This window comes from Gorilla gorilla, chromosome 2 (genome assembly GCF_029281585.2).
Source record: "Gorilla gorilla gorilla isolate KB3781 chromosome 2, NHGRI_mGorGor1-v2.1_pri, whole genome shotgun sequence".
In the NCBI taxonomy this organism is placed as follows: domain Eukaryota; kingdom Metazoa; phylum Chordata; class Mammalia; order Primates; family Hominidae; genus Gorilla; species Gorilla gorilla.
The window spans coordinates 146,089,743-146,111,589 of record NC_086017.1 but is presented as its reverse complement, the minus strand read 5'-3'; the positions used below and the strand labels follow the sequence as shown (position 1 = coordinate 146,111,589).

General features: G+C 48.1%; 1 protein-coding gene across 1 annotated transcript in view; it reads right to left on the bottom strand.

Annotated features, from left to right (window-relative positions):
• The window catches only part of EPHB1 (EPH receptor B1), a 473,721-nt gene that overhangs the window by 334,340 nt on the left and 117,534 nt on the right, over positions 1 to 21,847 (bottom strand). The window contains exon 2 of the mRNA XM_055383292.2: positions 8,448 to 8,512. Coding sequence (XP_055239267.1) covers positions 8,448 to 8,512 — 65 coding nt within the window. The remainder of the gene's footprint in view (positions 1 to 8,447; positions 8,513 to 21,847) is intronic.

Here is a 21,847-nt window from a genome sequence, read left to right as displayed (position 1 = left end):
AAGCCTTTGTCTATCACTGTCTCTGTCAGGCAGGTGATTTTAAACTTCCATTCCTAAAAGACGCGTATTATATAAAAAATGTTTTAAGTGCCTCGGGTGTTTTGTTCCTCATTGCTTCATAGAAGTGACATTAATAGCCAGGGAAGAGCTCTGCTGAGTGCAATTATGGAGGATGTTTCAGGTATGAAAGCTGTTTTGAGCCTGCTAATGTTTCCTAATTACAGGCCTTTTGGTAGAGAGAGAAAAAGATAAAGAGTGGGTGGGAGGCCTAGGGTGGGGAGCTCTGACTTATCTCAGTGGTTTACCTGAAGAGGGAATAGGAGGGGAGGGAATGAGGGAGGGAACAGGGAGGTCAGAGGCCCAACAGCAGCGAGGCTGGGCCTCTCAGTTGAGAAAGTGGTACTAATTCCTAGGGAACAGCTCAGAGAAAGGATACCACCCATGTCTCTTACCGTGAGAAAAAAAAAACCTTTTGCAGACTGAGCCTGAATTCAAGGAGGCTCGGTCTGGGAGTTCCTTCTGGAACCCACCCCCTGAAGATACCACGATGGGTAGCATTTCACTGGGGAAGACAGTGGAGCATAATTGTTGGCAGGAGAGCCAGCATCCAGGAGGTTAAAGGTCAGCATTGGCACTTTTTCACCATGAGACCTTAGGCAATTTACCAGCTGCTCCGTGCATTAGTTTCCTCATCTGTAAAATGGGGCTACTGTGAGGATTAATGTGTGCCTGGCTATAAGGCACTTAGGGTCTGTCATACAGTGATAGATTTTTTTTTCCTACCTAGCATCTAGTCATCTTTCTGTTACCTATATCCTGATTCCCTCTGTTACTCTCTCCTGCCTTTCTCCCTGGCCTTCCAGTAGGCTCTCCACGACACAGGAATGGACACGGTACCTCAGTGTCAATTTCCTCCCCAGGGGATGGTCCAGAGTGAGCATGAGAGGGATTCGAGCCAAGCCAGCCAGGCCCACTCAGAGCTAATTCCAGGGCTTTTACTGGGGGACCCAGGAGGAGATGTCTGCTCTTCTCCAGGGCATACAGATGAAAAAGGCTATAGGGGCTGGGGCTGCTGCAGACGGACATCTTATGACCAAGAAGAACTCCAGCATGAAACCTACACTGTGGGAGTAGAGAGAGGAGAAAAAAGGATGGGAAGACAGAGAGAAAAGAGATAAAACAAGAGAGTGGGGAGGAGGGATCGACTGATAACCACCCAAACTTGAAGCCACACCAGCCCCTGGACCATTCAGTTTCATGAGCCAAGCTATCCTTCAAGAGTGGGTTTTGCTTTTCTGTCACTGGCCACCAAAAAGCCATGACAGATACTAAAGCATAGAATGAGAATAGCTTCCAGCAATCAGCGATCAGGTCCAAAGCTCCCAAGTCCCCATTCAGTGGTGCCTGTCTGAGAAATCATGGCCAACCCCACCTTCTTCTGCCCTCCTGCCTCTGGCACGTCCTGAAGTTCAAATATGGTGAAATTGCATTCACAAAACCATTTTGCCCAGAGCTAAATTTCTCTTGGATTTTTCTAATCTAGCTCAGGCTTTTCTGTCTTAATAAGCATGATTGAATCATTAAAGGAAGAAAACAGAAAATTCAGCCCTCCAGAGGGTTAGTGATGTGCTAACATTTCCTAAGTGTTTACCAAGGAAAACTTTTTACTGATATTGTTTCATATATGACAGAGTTATTATCCTTACCCCATTGAGCAGAAATGAAAACTGAGACTGAAGAAGTCTAAATAACAGACCCAAGATCACACAGGCAGGGAGTGCAGATCCAGAAAAATAGCCAGTTTATTTGATGCCAGGACCTGAGGCCTTAACTCCTTCTCCACAAAGGTCTTACCCATCAGCCCAGATAAATCGTAATTGATTTTGCTCGGCTTTGGAATGGATGAGGTGTTATTAGAGTGGGTTTCTCTCCTGAGTGTGCTTTCCTGAGTCACTTGAGGTGGGCAGCTGGGGCTGGATCTGACAGGGACTGAGGAGACAGCCAGGGGCTGCCAAGTGGCCTAGACAGCGCACACATAAACAACCAAGCAGCAGCTGTGCATTCAGCCTGCGCACCGGCACTCATGGGCATGTATCTCGTATCAGGAGTTAATTTACCAAACATGGACATTCAGATACGTGTTGTTCCCTTCACAGAAGCCTGCTCTGGAAGCTCTCCATTCAGTCTAATAATCCTCCCATTACTGAAAGTGTTTCCAGAACTCTAGAACTGCTTACCGAAGCACAGGGTGAGATCAGCTAATTTAACTTCATACATACATACACACACACACACACACACACAAACACACACACATACAAGCATACGTGTGCAGACACACACATATATATACATACATATATACATTCATATATATTCATACACATATATACAGATACACATATACACACATATACATACATACACACTATATACATATGTACATGTATGCAAATATACAGACACATAGCACATATATACATATGTACAAACATAGACACACATATATACATATATACAGACATATATACACATGTATATGTACATACACAAATATACATACACTCATATATACATGCACACACATACTTATATTTCTAAAGAGACATATATGCACACAAACATACACACGGAGTACACATGAGCCCAGCTCACTCATCCTGAAGGTTCATGAGGCTTGGCTTCGGACTTCCTTCCTGTTTTTCCTCTGTCACATCCCCTTTCCTATGGTGAAGATCTGCCAGTGTTACAGTAGTCAACAGAGCGTATCACAGGCCCTGAAGGTGGTTCCACAGGACAGCACAGGAGGAGGAGACTGGAAGCCCTCGCAGCACTTTTTTGAAAGTAAGAACTCAGGTAGATGTTTACACATAAGCCACACATCTCACAAACACAGAAACTTACACACACAGAGGCCAATGGTGGCCCAAGTACAAATGGCCATGAGCCCTGGCCAACCACTTCAAAAGTAAAAGAACTGTGGACTGAGATTTCCAACAAGCAAGTTAAATAAGCCTCTTGATCAGAGGGACTAGGTTTGCCTTTCTAATCCATCACAGCCAGGGGCTGAAAGCAACAGGGACTTTCTTCTGCCTGTCCTGGTCCCCTTTATTATGCTTATCTCAGGAGAAGTGGCTCCATGTGCATCACTAATTATGCTCTTTACAAAGATATTGACAACCAATTGGGTGTTAAGAGGCCTACAACAAACATGTTACAGTGTATTTGGGTTACAGTAAGCCTAAATTAAGTGTCTCCTAAGTTCAGGGGCCTGTGATGGAGATGCAGACAGGTATCAAGAATGATCGTTATTCATTTACTCAGTCAACAAAACATTAATCTGATCCTGTCCTATGCCAGGCTGGTGCTGGGCACCAGGGACACAAAGAGGGAGCTGACTCATTCTCTGACCAGTGCAAGAGACTGACACATCAACAGATATTTAACTTATAGAGTGAAGGACAGTATGTTAGAGGTTGGTACAAAGCCCCACAGGCTTAAAAAAATGGGGCACCCACCCCAGCCATGGTGGAAGGAGCATCCAGGAGCGTCCCAGAGGGGCTGAGAACAAAACTGACACCTGAGAGACAGAGTGTCGGGAAGAAGGAACAGAGTAGGGAGGCCAGGGAGCATTTAGGAACTGGAGCAGACCTGGAGGTGCAACCAGAAAGACTGCTACTTACAGAGCACTGCCCATGGTTGGGCACAGCGCTGACTGTTTATCCACAGGACCTCTCTGAACTCCCCACTGCCTAGAGGTCCAGAAATGTAAAGGTTAGGGAATCTCTCAGGGCAGGGCTAGAAGCCAGCCCAAAGAAAGGGTCACCAGGGCCTGTGGTGAGGGTCCCTGGGATAGCCCGTTAGTGGGAGCTCAGCCTCTCCCTGGCATTTGTTACTTTGTAAATGTGTTTGTTACCTTTTTCCTCTGTTCACCAGGTAGCCCCTGATTTAGATTAAACCTAAAGTCCTTCAATGAAAGGCAGGGGCTGCAATAGATTATAAAGCAGCATTTTTAATCTGGGCGTACTTTCTGGTTTTGACATGTAATATTGCTTTCCAACAATAAAACTGAGAATGATTTGTGGGCTTTGTGTAGGTGAGTGGTCCAACCCCTTCCTATATCTGGTAGTTCTCAAGTACAGCATCAAAGGCACACACTTAGCCCCATAAAAGGAAGAGTCCCTTGGCCTCTCTCTGGGTCTGAAAGCCTGCCACACAGGCTATGCACTGTGGATGGGGCCCATTGCAATGCCAGCTGGGCCCCTGGCAGCACTGTGTGCCTCCTCTGGATGGGGCAAACCCAGTTCCTTTGAGGCCTCCAGAACAATCTCTGCCTTAAACATCCATGCATGGCATCCTGACTGCAGAGAAACAATTTGAGGACTTTCCCTCCTTTTTGGGCTGACAGTCCATCTCTCTCCCCAATCTTCTCCATACTAGGTCTCAGAAAAAGGTGGATCCCTGCTCTCCCAAGCCTCCTGGCTTCTCAAACACCTGAGCTCCTCAGTGCCATGAAGTTCATCCTCCTCTGCTCCAGCAGCTCACACCGTGAACCACTCAGAGCCTCTTCACCCGGAAGACCTCTGTGTGTCTTAAATCTGATGTCAAGGTGCCAGGTCTTCCTCCAGTCCCAGCCATGCCATCACATCTGTTCTTTAGCCTCACTGAGACCTACATCTGGGGCCCCTGGGCTGGTCACACCAGTCCCTCCTGGCCTCACTCTTTCCTGTGGGGTATATGTCATGAAATAAGGTGCCAGCATCCTCAGCCCCTGGCCCCTTCAGTCCTGCCATTTTTTCCTGTGCAACCAGAACTCTGGATGATCCCAATGCCACAGCTCTTCCAGGCAGTCAGGCAGCTGAAGGAGGCCTGTAGATCAGGATCCTCACCCGTGCACAGTTGTCAGCCACAATTCAGCTCTTACTCCTTGCCATATTCCTCTGAAATATGCCCAGCCTCTCTGCAGCTCTCAGTTGCAGTTCCTTTTGTGCCCTCTCAACACCTGCTACCCGGACTCCACATGCCTCACCCGCCAAACCTCACTTCCAACCTCAGAGAGAAGATATGCAGCTGAGAGGAATTTTCTATTTCATGGCTCTGTCATGTCAAAACTGAGCACTCTCAGCTCTCTGTAGGTGCCTTTATCTCTGTCTTGCTATTTCAACAGGAAACGAGCCATTTCCCCGGGAAAGGCAAATGCGCCCACAGCCCCTTGTTCCCTCCGTCTACCAAGCTCTGTCTTCCTTCTCTTACCAACTGCTGTCTCTACTGCCCACCTCCTACTGACTCTTCACCTCTCTGCTTTCTGGCTTCCTGTGCTGGGCCCCTCTGAAACCATCCGTATACTTAACCATAGGGTTCTTGCAGCTAAACCCAGTGGAAATGTTTAACACGCAGAAGCATTTGCCACTTTTGCGCCCTCCTCCCTGACACACTCTTCCCCTGGCTTCTAAAACTGGACCTCCTCTTGGTTTTCTCCTGCTCCCAGCCCACTCTTTCCCAGTCTCCTGGTCAGGTTCTATTTGGCACTTCAGTGCAGGTTATCCATCCAAAGCTCTCACCTCTTTCCTCTCTGGACACTCCCCTGGGAAACTGCAGCCATGCCCCAGGCTCCCATCTCACTGACATGGGGCCGCCTTCTGATTCCATTGCCCCTAAGTCAAATACTGATGGCACACCTTCCCGTGGGTGCCTCAGAGATGCTTCAAGCTTGACAGGTCCCAGATTGACTCATCCTCTTCCCACCCAAGCATACTCCTCCTCCTGTGTCCTCTGACTCCAAGGATGGCACCATCATCCACCCACTTGCTCAAGTCAGAAACTTTCAACAGTGAAACATTGAGTCAGGTAGTGAACTAGGTGTAAGCTGCCAATGATGAACAAATGCATAGAGTCCTGGCTACCCCGGAGGTTATAATATGGCTGAAGGGGGGCTAGAAATGAATCAAATTCTAACACAGAGAGATATAAACTTTGGGACTGTGTATTGTGCTATTGGTAAAGCTCCCTGGCACTGAGAAGACCTGTGATGGGGTATCCAACATGACTGGGATGCAGAGAGCGTATCCCTGAGGATGGACACGAGCAGAGATCTGAAGATAATAAAAGGAGAAGTCAAGAATCAGTTTCTGGCCTTTATAAATGTGCTAAGATTTGGACAGAGAATGCACGTGTGTGGGTGGGGAAAGGAAAAGGGGTGAGATCTGCTTGGCCATGTTGAGACTGATATGCCCATGAGCATCCAGTGAAAGAGGTGGCAGCTAGACATGTGAGTCTGAGCCAGATATACTAACTTGGGAGTCACTGGTGTGTTCACAGAATTGGAGGGTACTGTCCCGGAAGAGCACAGAGGAAACAGACAAGCAGGCCTGGGATGGAAGCATAGTCCTTGATCCTCCTTTTCCACCCAGACCAAAGGCCATGTTGACCCTCCCACTCGTCACTGTAAACTAGACAGACTCAGAAGCTACTCCAGGCACCAGGAGAATGATCTGGCTGTGTGTTGCCTCACAATGAGTGTTGGGGAAAGGCAGCTAAGCATGCTGGTAGCAGGTGGGGAGGGCAAACAGGCAGAGCCCAGGCAGCTGCTGTCTCTAAAGGGCATGCCTTGACTTTGAATGTTTCCCTCAAGGAGAATCTTTCTTGGGAAAGGATATCAGAAGTATAAAGAAAACAGGTGTTGTGTACAAAAACCAAAGGAAAAATTAACCATAAATTATGTTGGGGCCTTGTAAAAACACACAAGCCTTCAAACAATAACATAATTTGTAAAAGATGGCAAGTTCTTAATATCCAGGTGATATGGAAGAACTGCTGCCTCATCAGCTTTACATAAAGTCCCAAGTAAAAGTGGGAAGGTTTTCCTGGTTGCCCACAGTGTTTCTGGCATGACTTGGCCTTGTTCAGTGTGGTCTGGCTCTGCCCCTGTCCCTGCTCCCTGCTTTAGGGAATGCCAGCTCATTTTGGACCTTGCTTCCCTGTTTCAAGGCATCATGCTTATGCCTCGAGCAGTGCAGTTCTTCAAATGCTGGGATAAAGTAACAGCGAGAAACCAGTGGAGAATGCACAGGTGAAATAACTGTCTGCCCTGTGACCCAAATGTCCCGATTAGAACCACCCCTGCAGCAGAACCAGGGCATGGTGATGATGTGCTATGCTGGAGATCCTTCATGGGGCATAGAGGTTACAGGGATGGGACGCAGAGAGAAGGTCTGGGACAGAGGAGGAGGCCCAGGGCCACCCTGTCCTAGCCAGACATCACCCACTGGCTGGGATGAAGAGAGCACTCCCACCTCCTCTTGCCTTCTCCCTTCATGATTAACCCCTGAAATTAGCCAACTGCCCAAGCCAGGGACATGAACATCATCTCCACCTCCTCTCCCTTTCTCTCCTTCCTGCCATAGTCCATCCATTGCCAATTTGCCCTCCTTAACTTCTCTCAAACTAGCCTCTGCATATCCTATTTTAACTTGATTCTTTTGTCACACCCAAGACAGCTGAAAGAGCCTCTTAAATGCCTTTCTCTCAACTGTTCTCTACAATCCTGTCAACAAGTGTGACCATTTCCTTCTCCTGCTCAGGATCTCTCCATTTCCTATGGGATAAAATCCAAGTTCCCTGCTCAGCATGGCAGTCACAGTCCATCACCACCCTTCCAGGTTCCAACTTACCCTCCAGCTCCATCTCAGCAGCATTCATACCATGCTCTGTTCCATACACACAGACTCTTCCCTCTTATGTGTTTTCATAATCTCATCATCCCTTTCAACCAGCATTCCTCCTACTTAGAGTCTTTCCAGGCTCTCTGTACGACATCTGTCAATCTCCTACTCATGCTCTAAAACCCAGCTTGCTCACACCTTGTCTGTAAAGGCTTCTTGTCTAACCTCATGGTTTCTCATTCCCAACTCTGTGCCCACACCTACCTGTTGATCTCCAGTGCCACACACTGGTTCCCACAGGAGGCCACGAGCTCCTCAAGGATAATCTATTTTTGTAGCTGGCCAGTTACATGAACACTAGACAAATAAATCATGAATGTCTCTCCAAGGCAAGGTCTAGGTGAAAGAGAGCTTAGCCATTCTGAACTCTACCTCCTCCCTCATGTCTTTGCCTTTGCTGCAGCCCTTTGGGCATCACAGATCTCTGATCTGCCTCAGTGCCACTAGCCTGCGTGCCCCCATCCCCACACAGCCATGGCCCTAGTTGTCTAGGTGTCAGCTTTCAGAAAGGACTGTGTCAAGAGATGGTCTACATCAGCACACGAGGCAGCAGCTCAGGTCTGAGACCCCTGGTGCTGTCTTTACATGGATGGGCAGTGGACACAGCCATTCACACCTGTATTCCATTCCCCACAGGTACTGCTCTGGGTAGTCTCTACTCTCCTAGATATCATATGGGTCCAGGACCTCATAGCAGGATTGAAAGACGAATGGTTTGATACTCACCCCTGACGCAGGATTGGCCGTCCAGCCCAGCTCTGCAGTAGCCGTTCTGGTGTCCATTAACGTTTCTGTAGATTAAAAAGAAAAAAAGAATAAACAAAAACAATGAGTCAGAAGGACTGCTATACAGTGGCCCTCAAGGTCACGAAGTTGTTTGTGATAGTAAATGACAGTACTACAAGGAGGTTTGTGCATCTTCAAGCCCAGGCCCCTCTGTGAAGCCCAAGGCTCAGAGAGCAAAAGAAGCCTGCCAAGATTATGCAGCTTATGGCAAAGTTGGATACAGACTTCACGTCTGGTGCTAAGTCCAGTGCTCTCTCCCCGGTGACCCCAAGGCTCCTGTGTAGGATGAAGTCATCTGTGCACCCACCACTTTACCGCCAAGACCCAGCCTCTTCCCAGATTATTCTTCCCAGAGATTCTGCCAGGGCCGTGTTGAACAAGTAGCCAAATTTAATTCCTTCCTCAAGCCTTTCTAGGCCACCTCTTTTTGCCTTCTTCCTCCCCATTATGCAGCTTCTCTGGCCTCATCTGTCTGCCCTCCTTCCTCTCCACACATTCTCCTCTGCCTCCCCATCAGGCATCTATATTGACACCCTTGGGTGACTTCCCATCAACTCCAAAGGGCTCACATAGCTTTGTCAAAGTTTTCACATAGAACACAAACACACATCCCACATCCCAGCAGCCTACCATGCAGGTGATGAAGTGGCAAGGGTGGCCACAGCAGCCAGCTGGTTACCATCCTTCCTCTGGCCACAGGAAAGGGAAGACAGACACCTGGATGCTGCTGTGAGCTCCTAGGAGCCGTCAGGGATAAACTGCACATATTTAAAATGTATGATTTGATACATTTTGATATATATGTACACCAGTGAAACCATCACCACAAATTAAGATAATAAACATATTCATCATACCCAAAAGTTTATTTAGTCCCTTTGTAATCCTTTTCTTCCTCCTGCTCCTAACCCACCATGTCCCTGCCCCAGGTAATGACTCATCTGCTTTCTGTCACTGTAGAATAAATGGCATTTTCTCACATTTCGTATAAATGGAACCATATAGTATATGCCATTTTTTAAAATTCTGGCTTCTCTCACTCAGCATAATTATATTAAGACTTATTCATGTTGTTGTGTATACCAATAGCTAATTTCTTTTTATTGCTGAGTAATACTCTTTTGTGTGATGTGCCACCATTTGTTTATTCATTCACCTGTTGTTTCCAGTTTGGGGCTATTATTGTGAAAGTCTATGGGAGTTCCAGTTCCTCCATATTTTAATTGACACTTGGCATGGTCATTTGTTTTTAACTTTAGCCATTTTAATCAGTGTGTAGTGATATATCATTATGGCCCTAATTTTCATTTCCTTGCTGGCAAATGGTGTTAAACATCTTGTCACATACTTATTTGTCATCCATAAATCTTCTTTGAAGTGTCTTCAAATCTTTTTCTCCTTTTTAAATGGATTATTTTATTATTATTGAGGTTGAGAGGTCTTTATATATTCTGAATACAACTCCTTTTTCAGATATATGCTTTGCAAATATTTTCTCCCAGTCTGTGTCTTATGTTTTCATTTTCATAACAGTGTCTTTCAAAAATCAGAAGTTTTTAATTTTGATGAAGTCCAATTTATTATTTTGTTTTCTTTTACAGTTTAGTGCTGTGTCTGAAAAATCTTTGCCTAACCCAAGGTCACAAAGATTTTTTTCTCCTACCTAGGTCTACGGTTCAAGTTAATTTTTGCATAAGGTGGAAGGTATTGGATCAATGCACTTTTTTCTTGATGTGGATATCCAATTGTTGCAGAGGGACACTTTTAAAAATTTACACAATGGTGCTATATGGGCAGGTGATGGTGTCCTAGTCCCCTGCATTCCCAGGATATGTATCAAGGGAACAGACACAGCATCTCCCAGCTGCATAGCTACTCAACAAACAGGGAAGGGTACAATATAAATGATGCATTGTTTGGGTTTTTTTCTCCCCTTGTCCTTCCCACTGCCTCCCCTTCCCATAACCATGAGAACAGCCACTCCTTGTTTACCGTGTCAGGGAGGAGATGTGAATGCAGAGTCACAAAATCTTGGGCCCATTATGAAACAGAAGAACCCTGTCATAAACCAAAGGTTTGGGGAGAAACCCATCCTAGGAGCAGGACTAAGGGAATTAAAACAGAAGTGACAAATGGGGAGCTATATGGAAGAAAGGGTCTTCCTATGCTCTCATTGCTCACTCAATCCCAAAGAGCTACCCACTCCACAAGAGAAATGCTGAGAGCCTGTCCAGGACACAGGGGCTTGGATATTCAGCATCCTAGGGAGGTGAGGGAGTGGCCAATGGCCCCACCAGACTAACATGGCACTCAGGGACCGCAGGGGGGCCAAAGGGCCTGAGTGGGTCTAATGAGGGGGACCTGGGAGCACCCAGTGGTGACCTGCATGGGATATAAGCAGGGTTCAGGTGGGGTACAGGGTATCTCAGCAGGTGCCTTTGTGGACAGGAGCCAACAGAGCCAGGGAGTGCCTTCCTCCACAGCTTAACACGATGGGCCTACCTGTAACCCAGATAGCACTTCTGCTACCCCAGCGAAACAGGGGCTCAAACTGGAAATGAACAGGAGTAAAAGCAAATAAAGAAAGCTGCATTTTCCTACCCATGTGAGTTTGCGTTCAGATTGAGTCGTGCCCCATGCATATTTGAAGGAACGTAAGCATTGGAGCAGGCTTCTTAAGTTTGTTTTCGTCTCCAATTCTTCTGACAGCTGGAGAGGCTGGTCCCTGCTTAGAGCAGCTCTCCCTCCCTCCCCCCATCTCCACTTCACAGCACTAATAATGATCATCATGACACACCAAATTTACATAATACACTTCTCAGAAGACACTCCATGAGGCTCTGTAGAAACTCATCTCCATGATTATTAAAATGTCTCTGCCAGGTGGGCCTGAAACAGGGGCAACTGAATCCTTGTGGCGGAGTTGGGAATCGGGGTACAGGAAGGTGCAGTGCTTTCTCTCAAGTCACACAGTTTCCCACCTTGACACCAACAGCCTCAAATCTCAGCACATGGACCACAAGGCCGACTTGGGCTTTTGAGGGGCTCTGCTGAAGCTCTGGGGTCTGGCAGGAGTGGGATCCTCACTCATAAAGCCAAGAAGCCATAAAAGCTCCCAGAATAATGCATCCCCCACCCCAACAGCAAGATCATGTTGGAGGAGCAGGGAGCGGGCAGAGGATGGTGGCGAGGGAAACAGAGTCCAGAATCAAATAAAAGAATCAACCTTACTTCTTTGTCGTCCAAGGACTCATTTGTTTTATTAACCCCATAAATACAGCCCAAGACTTCATATTAGTCATGATCACCTGCTCTAGTGCTGTAATTAAATCTGCTTCTAAATAATGTTTTCCACACACTCTGTTGGACAGAATTTGCAGCAAGAGAAATCCATTTCTTTACATCTGCCCATTGTGGAGACAGAACACCACAAAACCATAAACCATCCACTCCATATGATTAAGGGCAGTTTCTTTTCTGGCACAGAGAGCTCCTGATGATGGCATTACACTCTAGTGGGGGCTGAATAAAAGTGATTTGAGCAGGTTTACATCTCCCTGGAGAGGAAGAGCGCACTCATTTGCATTTATAAAGCATATTGAGAGTTCTGGCAGAAAGTTATGGTGGAAGCACAATTAAATATTTACCATCACTTCTGCTCTCAGACAGTGGCACGGGGACCAACCCAGCTGGAAGTGCGTGTGGTGCTGTCAGATCTGGGGATTCCTGCAGAGGACACGACTCTGGGACCCATGCCCACCACCCTCTGGGAGCACGTACTCAGTGCCCAAGGGGAGATCGCCGGGAAGGGCACACACATGGTGGAGAGAGTGCTGGTGGGGCAGACCAGGTCCCAAGTCCCATCTTCACTACCTAGAAGAGATATGACCTTGCTCGTGTCATACAACCTCCCCCGTCCCTCTGCCCTCCCTCTGTCTCTCTCCATCTCTCTCTCCATCTGTGCTCCTCATCTGCAGGATGGGCCTAGAGCTAACTAGTAGGCAGGATTATGAGGGAAGAAGGTGAGGCTGAGTGAAATAAAACACTGTGAAACCTGAGGTATTGCTATTACTATAACTTAAATCACTCCAAGCTTTAGTCTCTTTAGCTATGTCAAAATCTGATATGGTATATTCTATATGATATCGATAAAGTATCTTTAAGAATCTAATTATGTTACACATCTAATGATATTTCATCTGCTTTCTTCTTTGCATTGTTGTAAAGACCAAGGGAATAACACATGTTGGGGATACAACAATGCATATAAATTGATGTGTGCCCCAGAGAAATTCATGGTTTAGTTGAGGGAAGGACAAGAAGCAAAGTCATAACTGGCACCCTATTCTGGCTGAGCCTATGAGAAAAAGACTGGAAAAACGAACTGGAAAAATTTTTCTGTATGCGGGGAACAGGTATGCCTGTCCCAACAAGGAGCATCAGGGAGATTCGCCCTGTGTGTAGGCAAAGGGAAATGCTTGAGGTTTCCTGGAAAGGGGTGGGCAGTGGTGAGGAGGGAAGAATGAAGTATCTCCCCCTGCCTCTTGGGACAGAGACGGGAGAGTGACTCCTAAAAGCAACAGTGGGAGGGGCAAGAACCAGCTGAAGGGAATGAAGTAGGAGTCATCCCAAGCAGATGGGAGAGTAAGAAAAACAGTGAGCAAAAGGAGAAGGGAGGCTAAGAAGGGAGATAGAAGGGATTTCTGGCAAGGGCTGGCTTGACTTGCAGGAACCTGGGAAGGATGAGATGCATAAGAAAACTAGCATAGAGCCAGGTACTGTGGCGTGCACCTGTAATCCCAGCTACTCAGGGGAGACTGAGGTGGGACATCTCTTGAACCCAGAGTTTGAGACCAACCTGAGCAACATAACAAGACCCCGTCTCAAAAAAAAAACCTGACAGAGAGATCCCATATTCCCAGGGAACACTTCCCTGTAGAGGCTTCAGTATGGAAACCCTCAGGGCATTCCCACCAACCAGTGGGGCCACCTCCTGGGGGTCCAGATGGTGGGGCCAGGTCTGAGCCTCCTGTAAGGAAGAAGAGGCAGCTACTGCCTGGCCCTGCAGGCAGTTTCTGTTTCTGTCTGGATTGGCACCTTTGGATATACTGACATTTGGGAAAAATTAGACACCCATCATGTTGAAAAGGAAATAAACCCTCTTTTTACAGCTCCTCCATGCTTTTTGGAGAGACATTAATCAGATATTCAGTTGAAATATTTACAGTGTCCTTCCATCATGGTAACAAAATACAACATATACTAACAGATGGAATAGCAGCTTCCAGGCCTTTTCTGAGCAGTGCCTTATGTGTATTTGATAAGGCAAGTCCATAGACCTTTCAAGCAGGACAGGGCTAGTGCCACCGTACAGTCATTTCCCTGTGTTATTCTCCACAGCCCACAGAACTCTTTAAGCCTGAAAGCCACACTATGAAATAGCTCAAGAACAAAGCTGCTATTATGTAAATGCAAGCAGCCGAGAGTTGGTCCCACTGCACAAAGGACACACGGCAGCCCCAACTCCTTCCCTCTACCTCCGCAGAGGATCCTTGCAAGAATGCTGCAAGGTGGTAAAAAGGGGTTCAGGTATGCATTCAACAAAGAATTTTTAGTAACTCCCATGGAGACTGGGGGAAGGGAGTGCTGTGCAAGCAGAGACGAACAGGAAATAGACAGACATCCCAGCCCTCAGGGAGCTTGCAGCCACACAGAACACAGAAATTTTTCCAATAACCATGCAACTAGATCTGCAACGGCAGCCTCAGTGAATGGTAGGAGATGGACTCATAGGTACAATGTAAGCATGGAATAAAATGGCAGGTGTATGGAGCCTGGTAGGCAGCTGGAACTTCCTCCTTCTTTTCCCCAGCCCCTGGCTGTGGAAAGCACAGAGACCACCCCCGTCCCCTTCACATATTTGTGTATGAGCACACACACAGGCGCATGCATACACACACACACACACACACACACACACCCCTGCCCTAAGACAGTCCATACTGGCAAGAGTGGGATATATTAAATAATACCCCCCAGTCCCAAATCCAGACTGCATTAGGTGCCAAGGGTGTGCGTGGCCGGGTCGTCTGCCTTCCCTAGGGGTCTCTGAGCTGTCCTCCGAACCTGATCTGCACATGCTCTGCTGGCTGGGCAGGCCAGCCCTATTGGCATGGAACTCCTGTATGATGCCCACATGGCTCCTCAGGGTGTCTACTGCCCTTGACCCTCAGCCCTTGCAACAGGTGCCCAGCACTAAAGGTGTTTAAGCCCCAACTTCACACTATGTCCGGACCTCCTGCTGCCTATACAGGCTGGTCTCCCTGTAATCTCATCCCTAGCCGTCTGAATTGGCCTCAGGTTGCCTGCTGGCTTTGGATTTTGGAATGGGATTGGTTGACTGTAAACTGTTAAGGACACCAGCCTGTGTTCTATCATGACCAGTGCCTGGGCCCAGCACAGCCACGGAAGTTCAAAGAGAACATGTTCCAAGCAAACTTTCCACAACCCATCTCCCATGTGTCTCCTCCATCTAAATCTTCTCCCTCCAGCAATTCTCTTCTTCTTCACACCAAACCCTTCCAAACTTCCCTGGAGCCCAGCTGTGAAACTTCAGCAGCATTTAGTTTTGATTCCTTCCTCTACTTCAGTCTTTTACTCAATCATTAACCATATTCCTATGGTTCTTTCTTCCTTTACAGCATCTTTTTCAGATGTGTATTCCTTTTCATTATCAGCACCCTATCTGACTCGAGGGCTTCATTCCTGCACATGAGGACCACAGCAACCATCTTGTAACTGGTGTTTCATCCAGGAGGCCTCATCTCAGTTGCTCTTTATGCAGCTGGAGACTTCATTGTCTGATAATGTAAATAGTTCAGCTTTTTAAAGAGTAATATGGCCACACTAAAGAAAGGCTTATAGAGTCTCAGGCCCTCTGACCACCTAATAACTTCACTCCAAAGAATTTGTCCAAAGAAAATAATTTCAGAAGTAAACAAAAAGCCCTATATCATGAAGCTATTCATTGCATCATTATCTGAACTATGAGAAAAACTGGAACCAGCCCATCCATAGGGGAAGGAAGAGGTGCAGGATAGCACATTCACACGCTTGGAGTGTTATGAAGACAATGTAGCAGTGAGCAGAATGTGAGCAGTGAAAGAGAAAGCAGGAAGCAGAACTGTGTGAGCCAACAGATGCAACTCAGGAGACAGTGTTTCAACTGAGTGAAACAGCAACTACCTACAAAAACTAGGAAGCAAGATGGAACAGCTGCTGGGTGGGGGATGTTGGTTTACAGATGAGCTTCCTAATTATTACTATGCTGCTTTACATGACACAAATTCAGAAATAAAAATTTAACCAATTTTTAGAAAATGACTCTTTCATCACATCTCATTCCTCTACTTTATGATTTTCAAAGTCTCTCCACTAACTCCAAGATATGCCACAAATGCCTGGCCTTTAAGAGCTTTCTGATCTAAACCCACCTCTTCCAAATTGATCTTCAGTTCCCTAAATGAAGCCCTTCTTCCACACCCCATTTCTGCTCATGCTGTTCCTCTTGCCTGGACTATCTTCCTCCTCCCCTCTACACACCTGAAAGACTCGACCTAGTCCTACTCATGGAGGTCTTCCTTCCTCTACAGAACTCGTACTGTTTGAATGGTTGGTTTTCGTTATCACTTTATATATCTGAGTTTATTCGAAGTAACTTCAGAGCGCAGAGCTGTGACTTCTGTCCCACAGAGCTTGGTCAGATGCCCTCATACAATATAAATGTTCAACAAACCCTGAAGATCTGGGTTCAAACCCCAGTTCCACAACTGATGAGCAAATCAACTCAGGCTGAATGCCAAAACACTAATGTACAACACAGGTAGAGGCTTTCCCTCTTGCTTCCTGCCCTAAGTCAACAGAGACATGCCCATAAAGATGCTCTGTGTTTTCTTAAGAACACTCATTTGATTTACATTTATGTATTGTCTTTGCCAGTGTAAAATGCTAGGCAAATGGAAGCTCTTATTGTGTAAGTCTCCACTGGTTGATGTGTGGTCATGGCCAGTGAGGAAGAGAAGAAACAAGCCTAAGGAAACTGAAAGTGCCAACCCAACCCATCTGCTGAATGACTGACTGATTGAATGAGTCTGAACAGGCATTTAAATTATAAAACAAACTGTGAAATTTGCTCTTTTAAAGGACATACAGATCAGCACAGTCCTCCCCACTACATCCTCCTCCTTCTGTTTCTTTTATGTTCCAAGGTGCAATTAATTATGGTAACTAGAAAGAAGACGCAGCTTAGATGGGTCACAGCATAGAAAGATGTCTGAAGGAGTTGGGACAGGCCCTAGATTAGGTCTTGGTTCACACGTGGCATAGCCCATGAAAAAGCAGGAAGGCCCAGAGCCATTTCTCTCCCTCCAGGGCTCTTCCAAGGTAGACTTCCAGAGAAGCAGACCAGAGCATGGGGACATGGGAAGCTCTGTTCAATGTACGGAGCTGTGTAAGGCTGGGAATCAGCTTCAGAAGGGCTACCCTACCTGCCCAGCCCAGCTTGGCACTTGGTACATGGCTTTTGATGGTCGTTCTCCTCTATGGTTCAGAGGGTTTCTTCTGGCTCTTAGTTCTTAGGGTGGTATCTGAGAAACATGACAAGAAACTATAGGGGACCTCTAGACCTACGATGGACTTTCTGCCTCTGGAATCCTCAGGTCTGGCATGGTCTTACAGTGGCTTAGTAGTGTGTATGCTTGTACTATGTGAGTGCTTTTCACTAATAAAATATGGAACTTACTTTAGAAGCTGTATTAGTTTCTTAGGACTGCTGTAACAGCACCACTACCTCAGTGGCTTAAAACAACAGAGGTGTTCAGAAGGTTAAAAATCCCAAATCAAGATGGTATTGAGAGGTGACAGTGTGCTGGCAGCCCTCGCAGCCCTTGCTCGCTCTCGGTACCTCCTCGGCCTCAGCACCCATTCAGGCCCCGCTTGAGGAGCCCTTCAGCCTGCCGCTGCACCTTGGGAGCCCTTCTCTGGGCTGGCCGAGGCTGGAGCCGGATCCCTTGGCTTGCCGGGAGGTGTGGAGGGAGAGGCATGGGTGGGAACAGGGGCTGTGTGAGGCTCTTGTGGGCCAGCGCCAGTTCCGGGTGGGTGTGGGCTCGGCGGGCCCCGCACTCAGAGCTGCCGGCTGGCCGCGCCAGCCCCGGGCAGTGAGGGGCTTAGCACCTGGGCCAGCAGCTGCAGAGGGTGTGCCAGGTCCCCCAGCAGTGCCAGCCCACCAGAGCTGCACTCGATTTCTCGCCAGGCCTTAGCTGCCTCTGCACGGGGCAAGGCTCGGGACCTGCAGCCCGCCATGCCTAAGCCTCCCCACCCGACCCCGCCATGGGCTCCTGCACAGCCTGAGCCTCCCCGACGAGCACCGCCCCCTGCTCCACGGTGCCCGGTCCCATCGACCGCCCAAGGGCTGAGGAGTGCGGGCACACAGCGTGCGACTGGCAGGCAGCTCCACCTGTGGCCCTGGTGTGGGATCCACTGGGTGAAGCCAGCTGGGCTCCTGAGTCTAGTGGGGACTTGGAGAACCTTTATGTCTAGCTAAGGGATTGTAAATACACCAATCAGCACTCTGTATCTAGCTCAAGGTTTGTAAACACACCAATCAGCACCCTGTGTCTGGCTCAGGGTTTGTAAATACACCAATCAGCACTCTGTATCTAGCTAACCTAGTGGGGACTTGGAGAACGTTTGTATCTAGCTCAGGGATTGTAAACGCACCAATCAGCACCCTGTCAAAACGGACCAATCAGCTCTCTGTAAAACAGACCAATTGGCTCTCTGTAAAATGGACCAGTCAGTAGGAAGTGGGTGGGGCCAGATAAGAGAATAAAAGCAGGCTGCCCCAGCCAGCAGTGGCAACCCGTTCGGGTCCCCTCCCACCCTGTGGAAGCTTTGTTCTTTTGCTCTTTGCAATAAATCTTGCTGCTGCTCACTCTTTGGGTCCACAACGCCTTTATGAGATGTAACACTCACCGCGAAGGTCTGCAGCTTCACTCATGAAGCCATTGAGACCAGGAACCCACCAGGAGTAAAGAACAACTCCAGACGCGCCGCCTTAAGAGTTGTAACCCTCACTGCGAAGGTCTGCAGCTTCACTCCTGAGCCAGCGAGACCACGAACCCACCAGAAGGAAGAAACTCCGAACACATCTGAACATCAGAAGGAACAAACTCCAGACACGCCGCCTTTAAGAACTGTAACACTCACCGCAAGGGTCCGTGGCTTCATTCTTGAAGTCAGTGAGACCAAGAACCCGCCAATTCCAGATACAGTATTAGGGCCATACTTCCTCTGAAACTATCGGGGAGGATCTTTCCTGGGCATTTCTTGCTTCTGGTGGTTTGCCTGGGATCTCTGGTGTTCCTTGGCTTGCAGCTGCCAACTCCAATCTGCCTACCTCGTCACATGCTGCTCTCCCTGTCTGTCTCTGCCTTTATGTGGCATGACTATTTTATAAGGACGCCAGTCATATTGGATGAAAGGTCCATCATACTCTAGTATGACTTCATCTTAACTGTTTACATCTGCATTAACTGTGTTTCCAAATAAGGCTGCATTGTGAGGTACTGAGGGTCAGGACCTCAACATATCTTTTTTGTGAGGGACAGAATTCAACTGATTACAAGAGGGTTAGGACACTGGGAAATGGGGCTGTTGGATTTCCTCCAGCAAATACTAGGGCCTGTGCTGGGAGCTTGGGGGACACAGACACAAGGAAGGCCAGGTGCTTCCTCCAAAGATACCCATTCTAGCAGGTGAGTCATGGTTTCTATTTGCTCCTAAAGGTCCACTCTCTACCCTTCTCTTTCCTGTCCTGGGCAGAGAGAGGCATCCACTGGGCCCCTTCACCAACAGGAGCCTATAGGACATGGGGAGTGAGATGCTCCTGCCTGCTGACAGGGAGAGGCTGGCGGCCCCTCCTATAGCTGCAGCCCTTGCCTAGTTCTGGGAAGATGGCTCCCTCCCCATGTCCTTCAAACCTAAGGGTGGTAAAAGCCCCTTGCTGCTGCTAGTCCCTGAGTGCTTTGTCATTCTTGTTGCCTGTCTTTAACTCTGTGAACTTTTGTAAACAGACCTTCATTAATCTCCCCTCAATCACCTCTTTCTACTGTGCCATCTGTTTCTGCCAGAACCCTGATGATGCTCAGGGCTTAAATTAGTAGCCCATGGAAGGCAGCCCCAATGTCTCCAACAACCCTCCCCCCAGAGTCCTGTAGTCCCCCACACAAGGAGGCAGCTACATGCCAGTGTGGCCAAGTCCTGAACACACTGGACTTGGATCTGATAGCCTTGGGTGTGAGTTTCAGCTTTATTGCTGTCTGGTTGTGAGACCTTGAGCAAATTACTCAGACATCTAAGGCTCATGTTCAGCCATCCACTAAATGAGGGTAATAATGTTCACTTCACAAGGCATTTGTGGGAAGTCAGTAAAATATTATTTACCAAGCACCTATTGCAGCCTCTGACAAGTGGTAGTTGGTCTGCAAAGAGCAGTCATTGTTATGTTTCCATGTTTGGTCCTGATGTGGGGAGTAGAACCTCTCACAAACCCAAGTCTCTTACCTACATCCTTTGAGACTGGGCTGGCCACTAAGTCTCCAATCCTACTGTTCACTTTGAAGGGTGGACCTTGGTTCCACTGGGCCCTGAAAGCCTGGCTCCAAACCCATCCTTCAGCTTCAGTTCATTGAGAAACCCAACTTAGCCATCCAGTCACATTCTCCACAGCCAACGCCTGCACAACCACAGATGTGGGCTCTCAGTGCAGCCTCCACCTCCCCACATACACCATGCATGAGGGCATCTGGGATGGGCTTCTCTCTAGCTAGAGGCCACCCTGTGTGGCCCCAACTGGGTCTAAAGCAATGTAGGTCACCAAGGAGCCCAAATAGTTACACCACCACCGACCACCACCAATATACACTGAGACATGGAACTGCACTGGGCGTTTTTGAAGAGCCTTTCTCTCCATGCCTGGCGCACATGCAGAGCACAGGAGACTGGTGTTGAAGGGGCTCTAGCCACTGACTCTGCTCTGGATGAACAGGGCCACATTCCAAACCCAGTGCTCCCAGCATTGCCCTCCTCGCACCCTGCCCTCGACCCCTTGATGGAAGTGGGCTCTCCAGCCCTGGTACTGGTTGATGGCTTGGGGGTTAGGGGCCCCTGCCACAGAGTGTTTCCTCTTGGGAAGCAATCAAAAACTTAAGACAATAGTCTTTCCTCGCATCCACAGCACTTGGGAAGGGGGTGAGAAAGCCGCTGTATTATCCCTCTGAGTTTTCCCAAAGTCAGGGATGGTGCTTCAGAACAGGGGCAGCAGCAACCTCCCAGATAACATGCTGCTCATCTCCCTGATGTGTCGGACCTGGCAGGTTTTCTCTTTACAGTAAAATGATTTTGATGGTATTCTTGCCTGATGTTAGATGAAAGCTCAGCACTGGGCCTGCTCTCAGGAGACTGTTCTCATGAAAGGCTGATGCCCAGGACTCTGAGCTCCCCCCTCACCCCTCCCATGCCCCTGCAGCCTCCACTACCTCTGTGTGCTCCCCACCACTGAGGGCGTTCTGGGCGTCCCTCGCTTTGGCCTCCCCACTCTTAGCACAGCTTCCATCTCCATATGGTTCACTGATGGACGGGGGCGACTATGGATGCAAGGACTGACGCTGCTCTCCAATAAAGGTGAAGTCCTGAGCCAGTGAGACAAACACAGGAACGAGGAAAATGGAAAACCAAAAAGCCTTTCATTTGGGATACCAAAGTCCCAAATAGCCACAGTCCTTTGCCTTATTTTCCTTCTATCTCAGCTCCTTTTTCCATTCTGATATCAGGAAATGTCAGATTCCCCCAAATCCTAAAAGATGGCCAGATACCCTTTCATGCCCACATGTGCCCTTTCCTATGTCTGCAAATATGCCACAGCCAGATAACCAAGAAGAAAACTGGGTCTTATCACCATGGCTGGGGACCCCAAGACCTCTCCAGCATCAAACATCTGTAGGCAGGAGCCAAACTGGCCAGACCATGTCAGTGGGCACAGAAAGGCAGGCCTCAGAGGCTGCCCTCTGGCCCAGGCATGGTGCTGGGCAGCCCCACCCACTCCCAGGCCATCAGGCCTCAGGGGGCATTTAATCAGACCTGTAGGCAGGCTTCTATCCAAGCCTCACCTTCTGACTCAGATTTCTTCCTGACACAGAGCATACCCTTCTGCCAATCCAGCAGCAAAGAGAGAGAGAGAGGCAGAGGCCAGGAGAGGAAAGAACCACACAGGCATGCCGGGG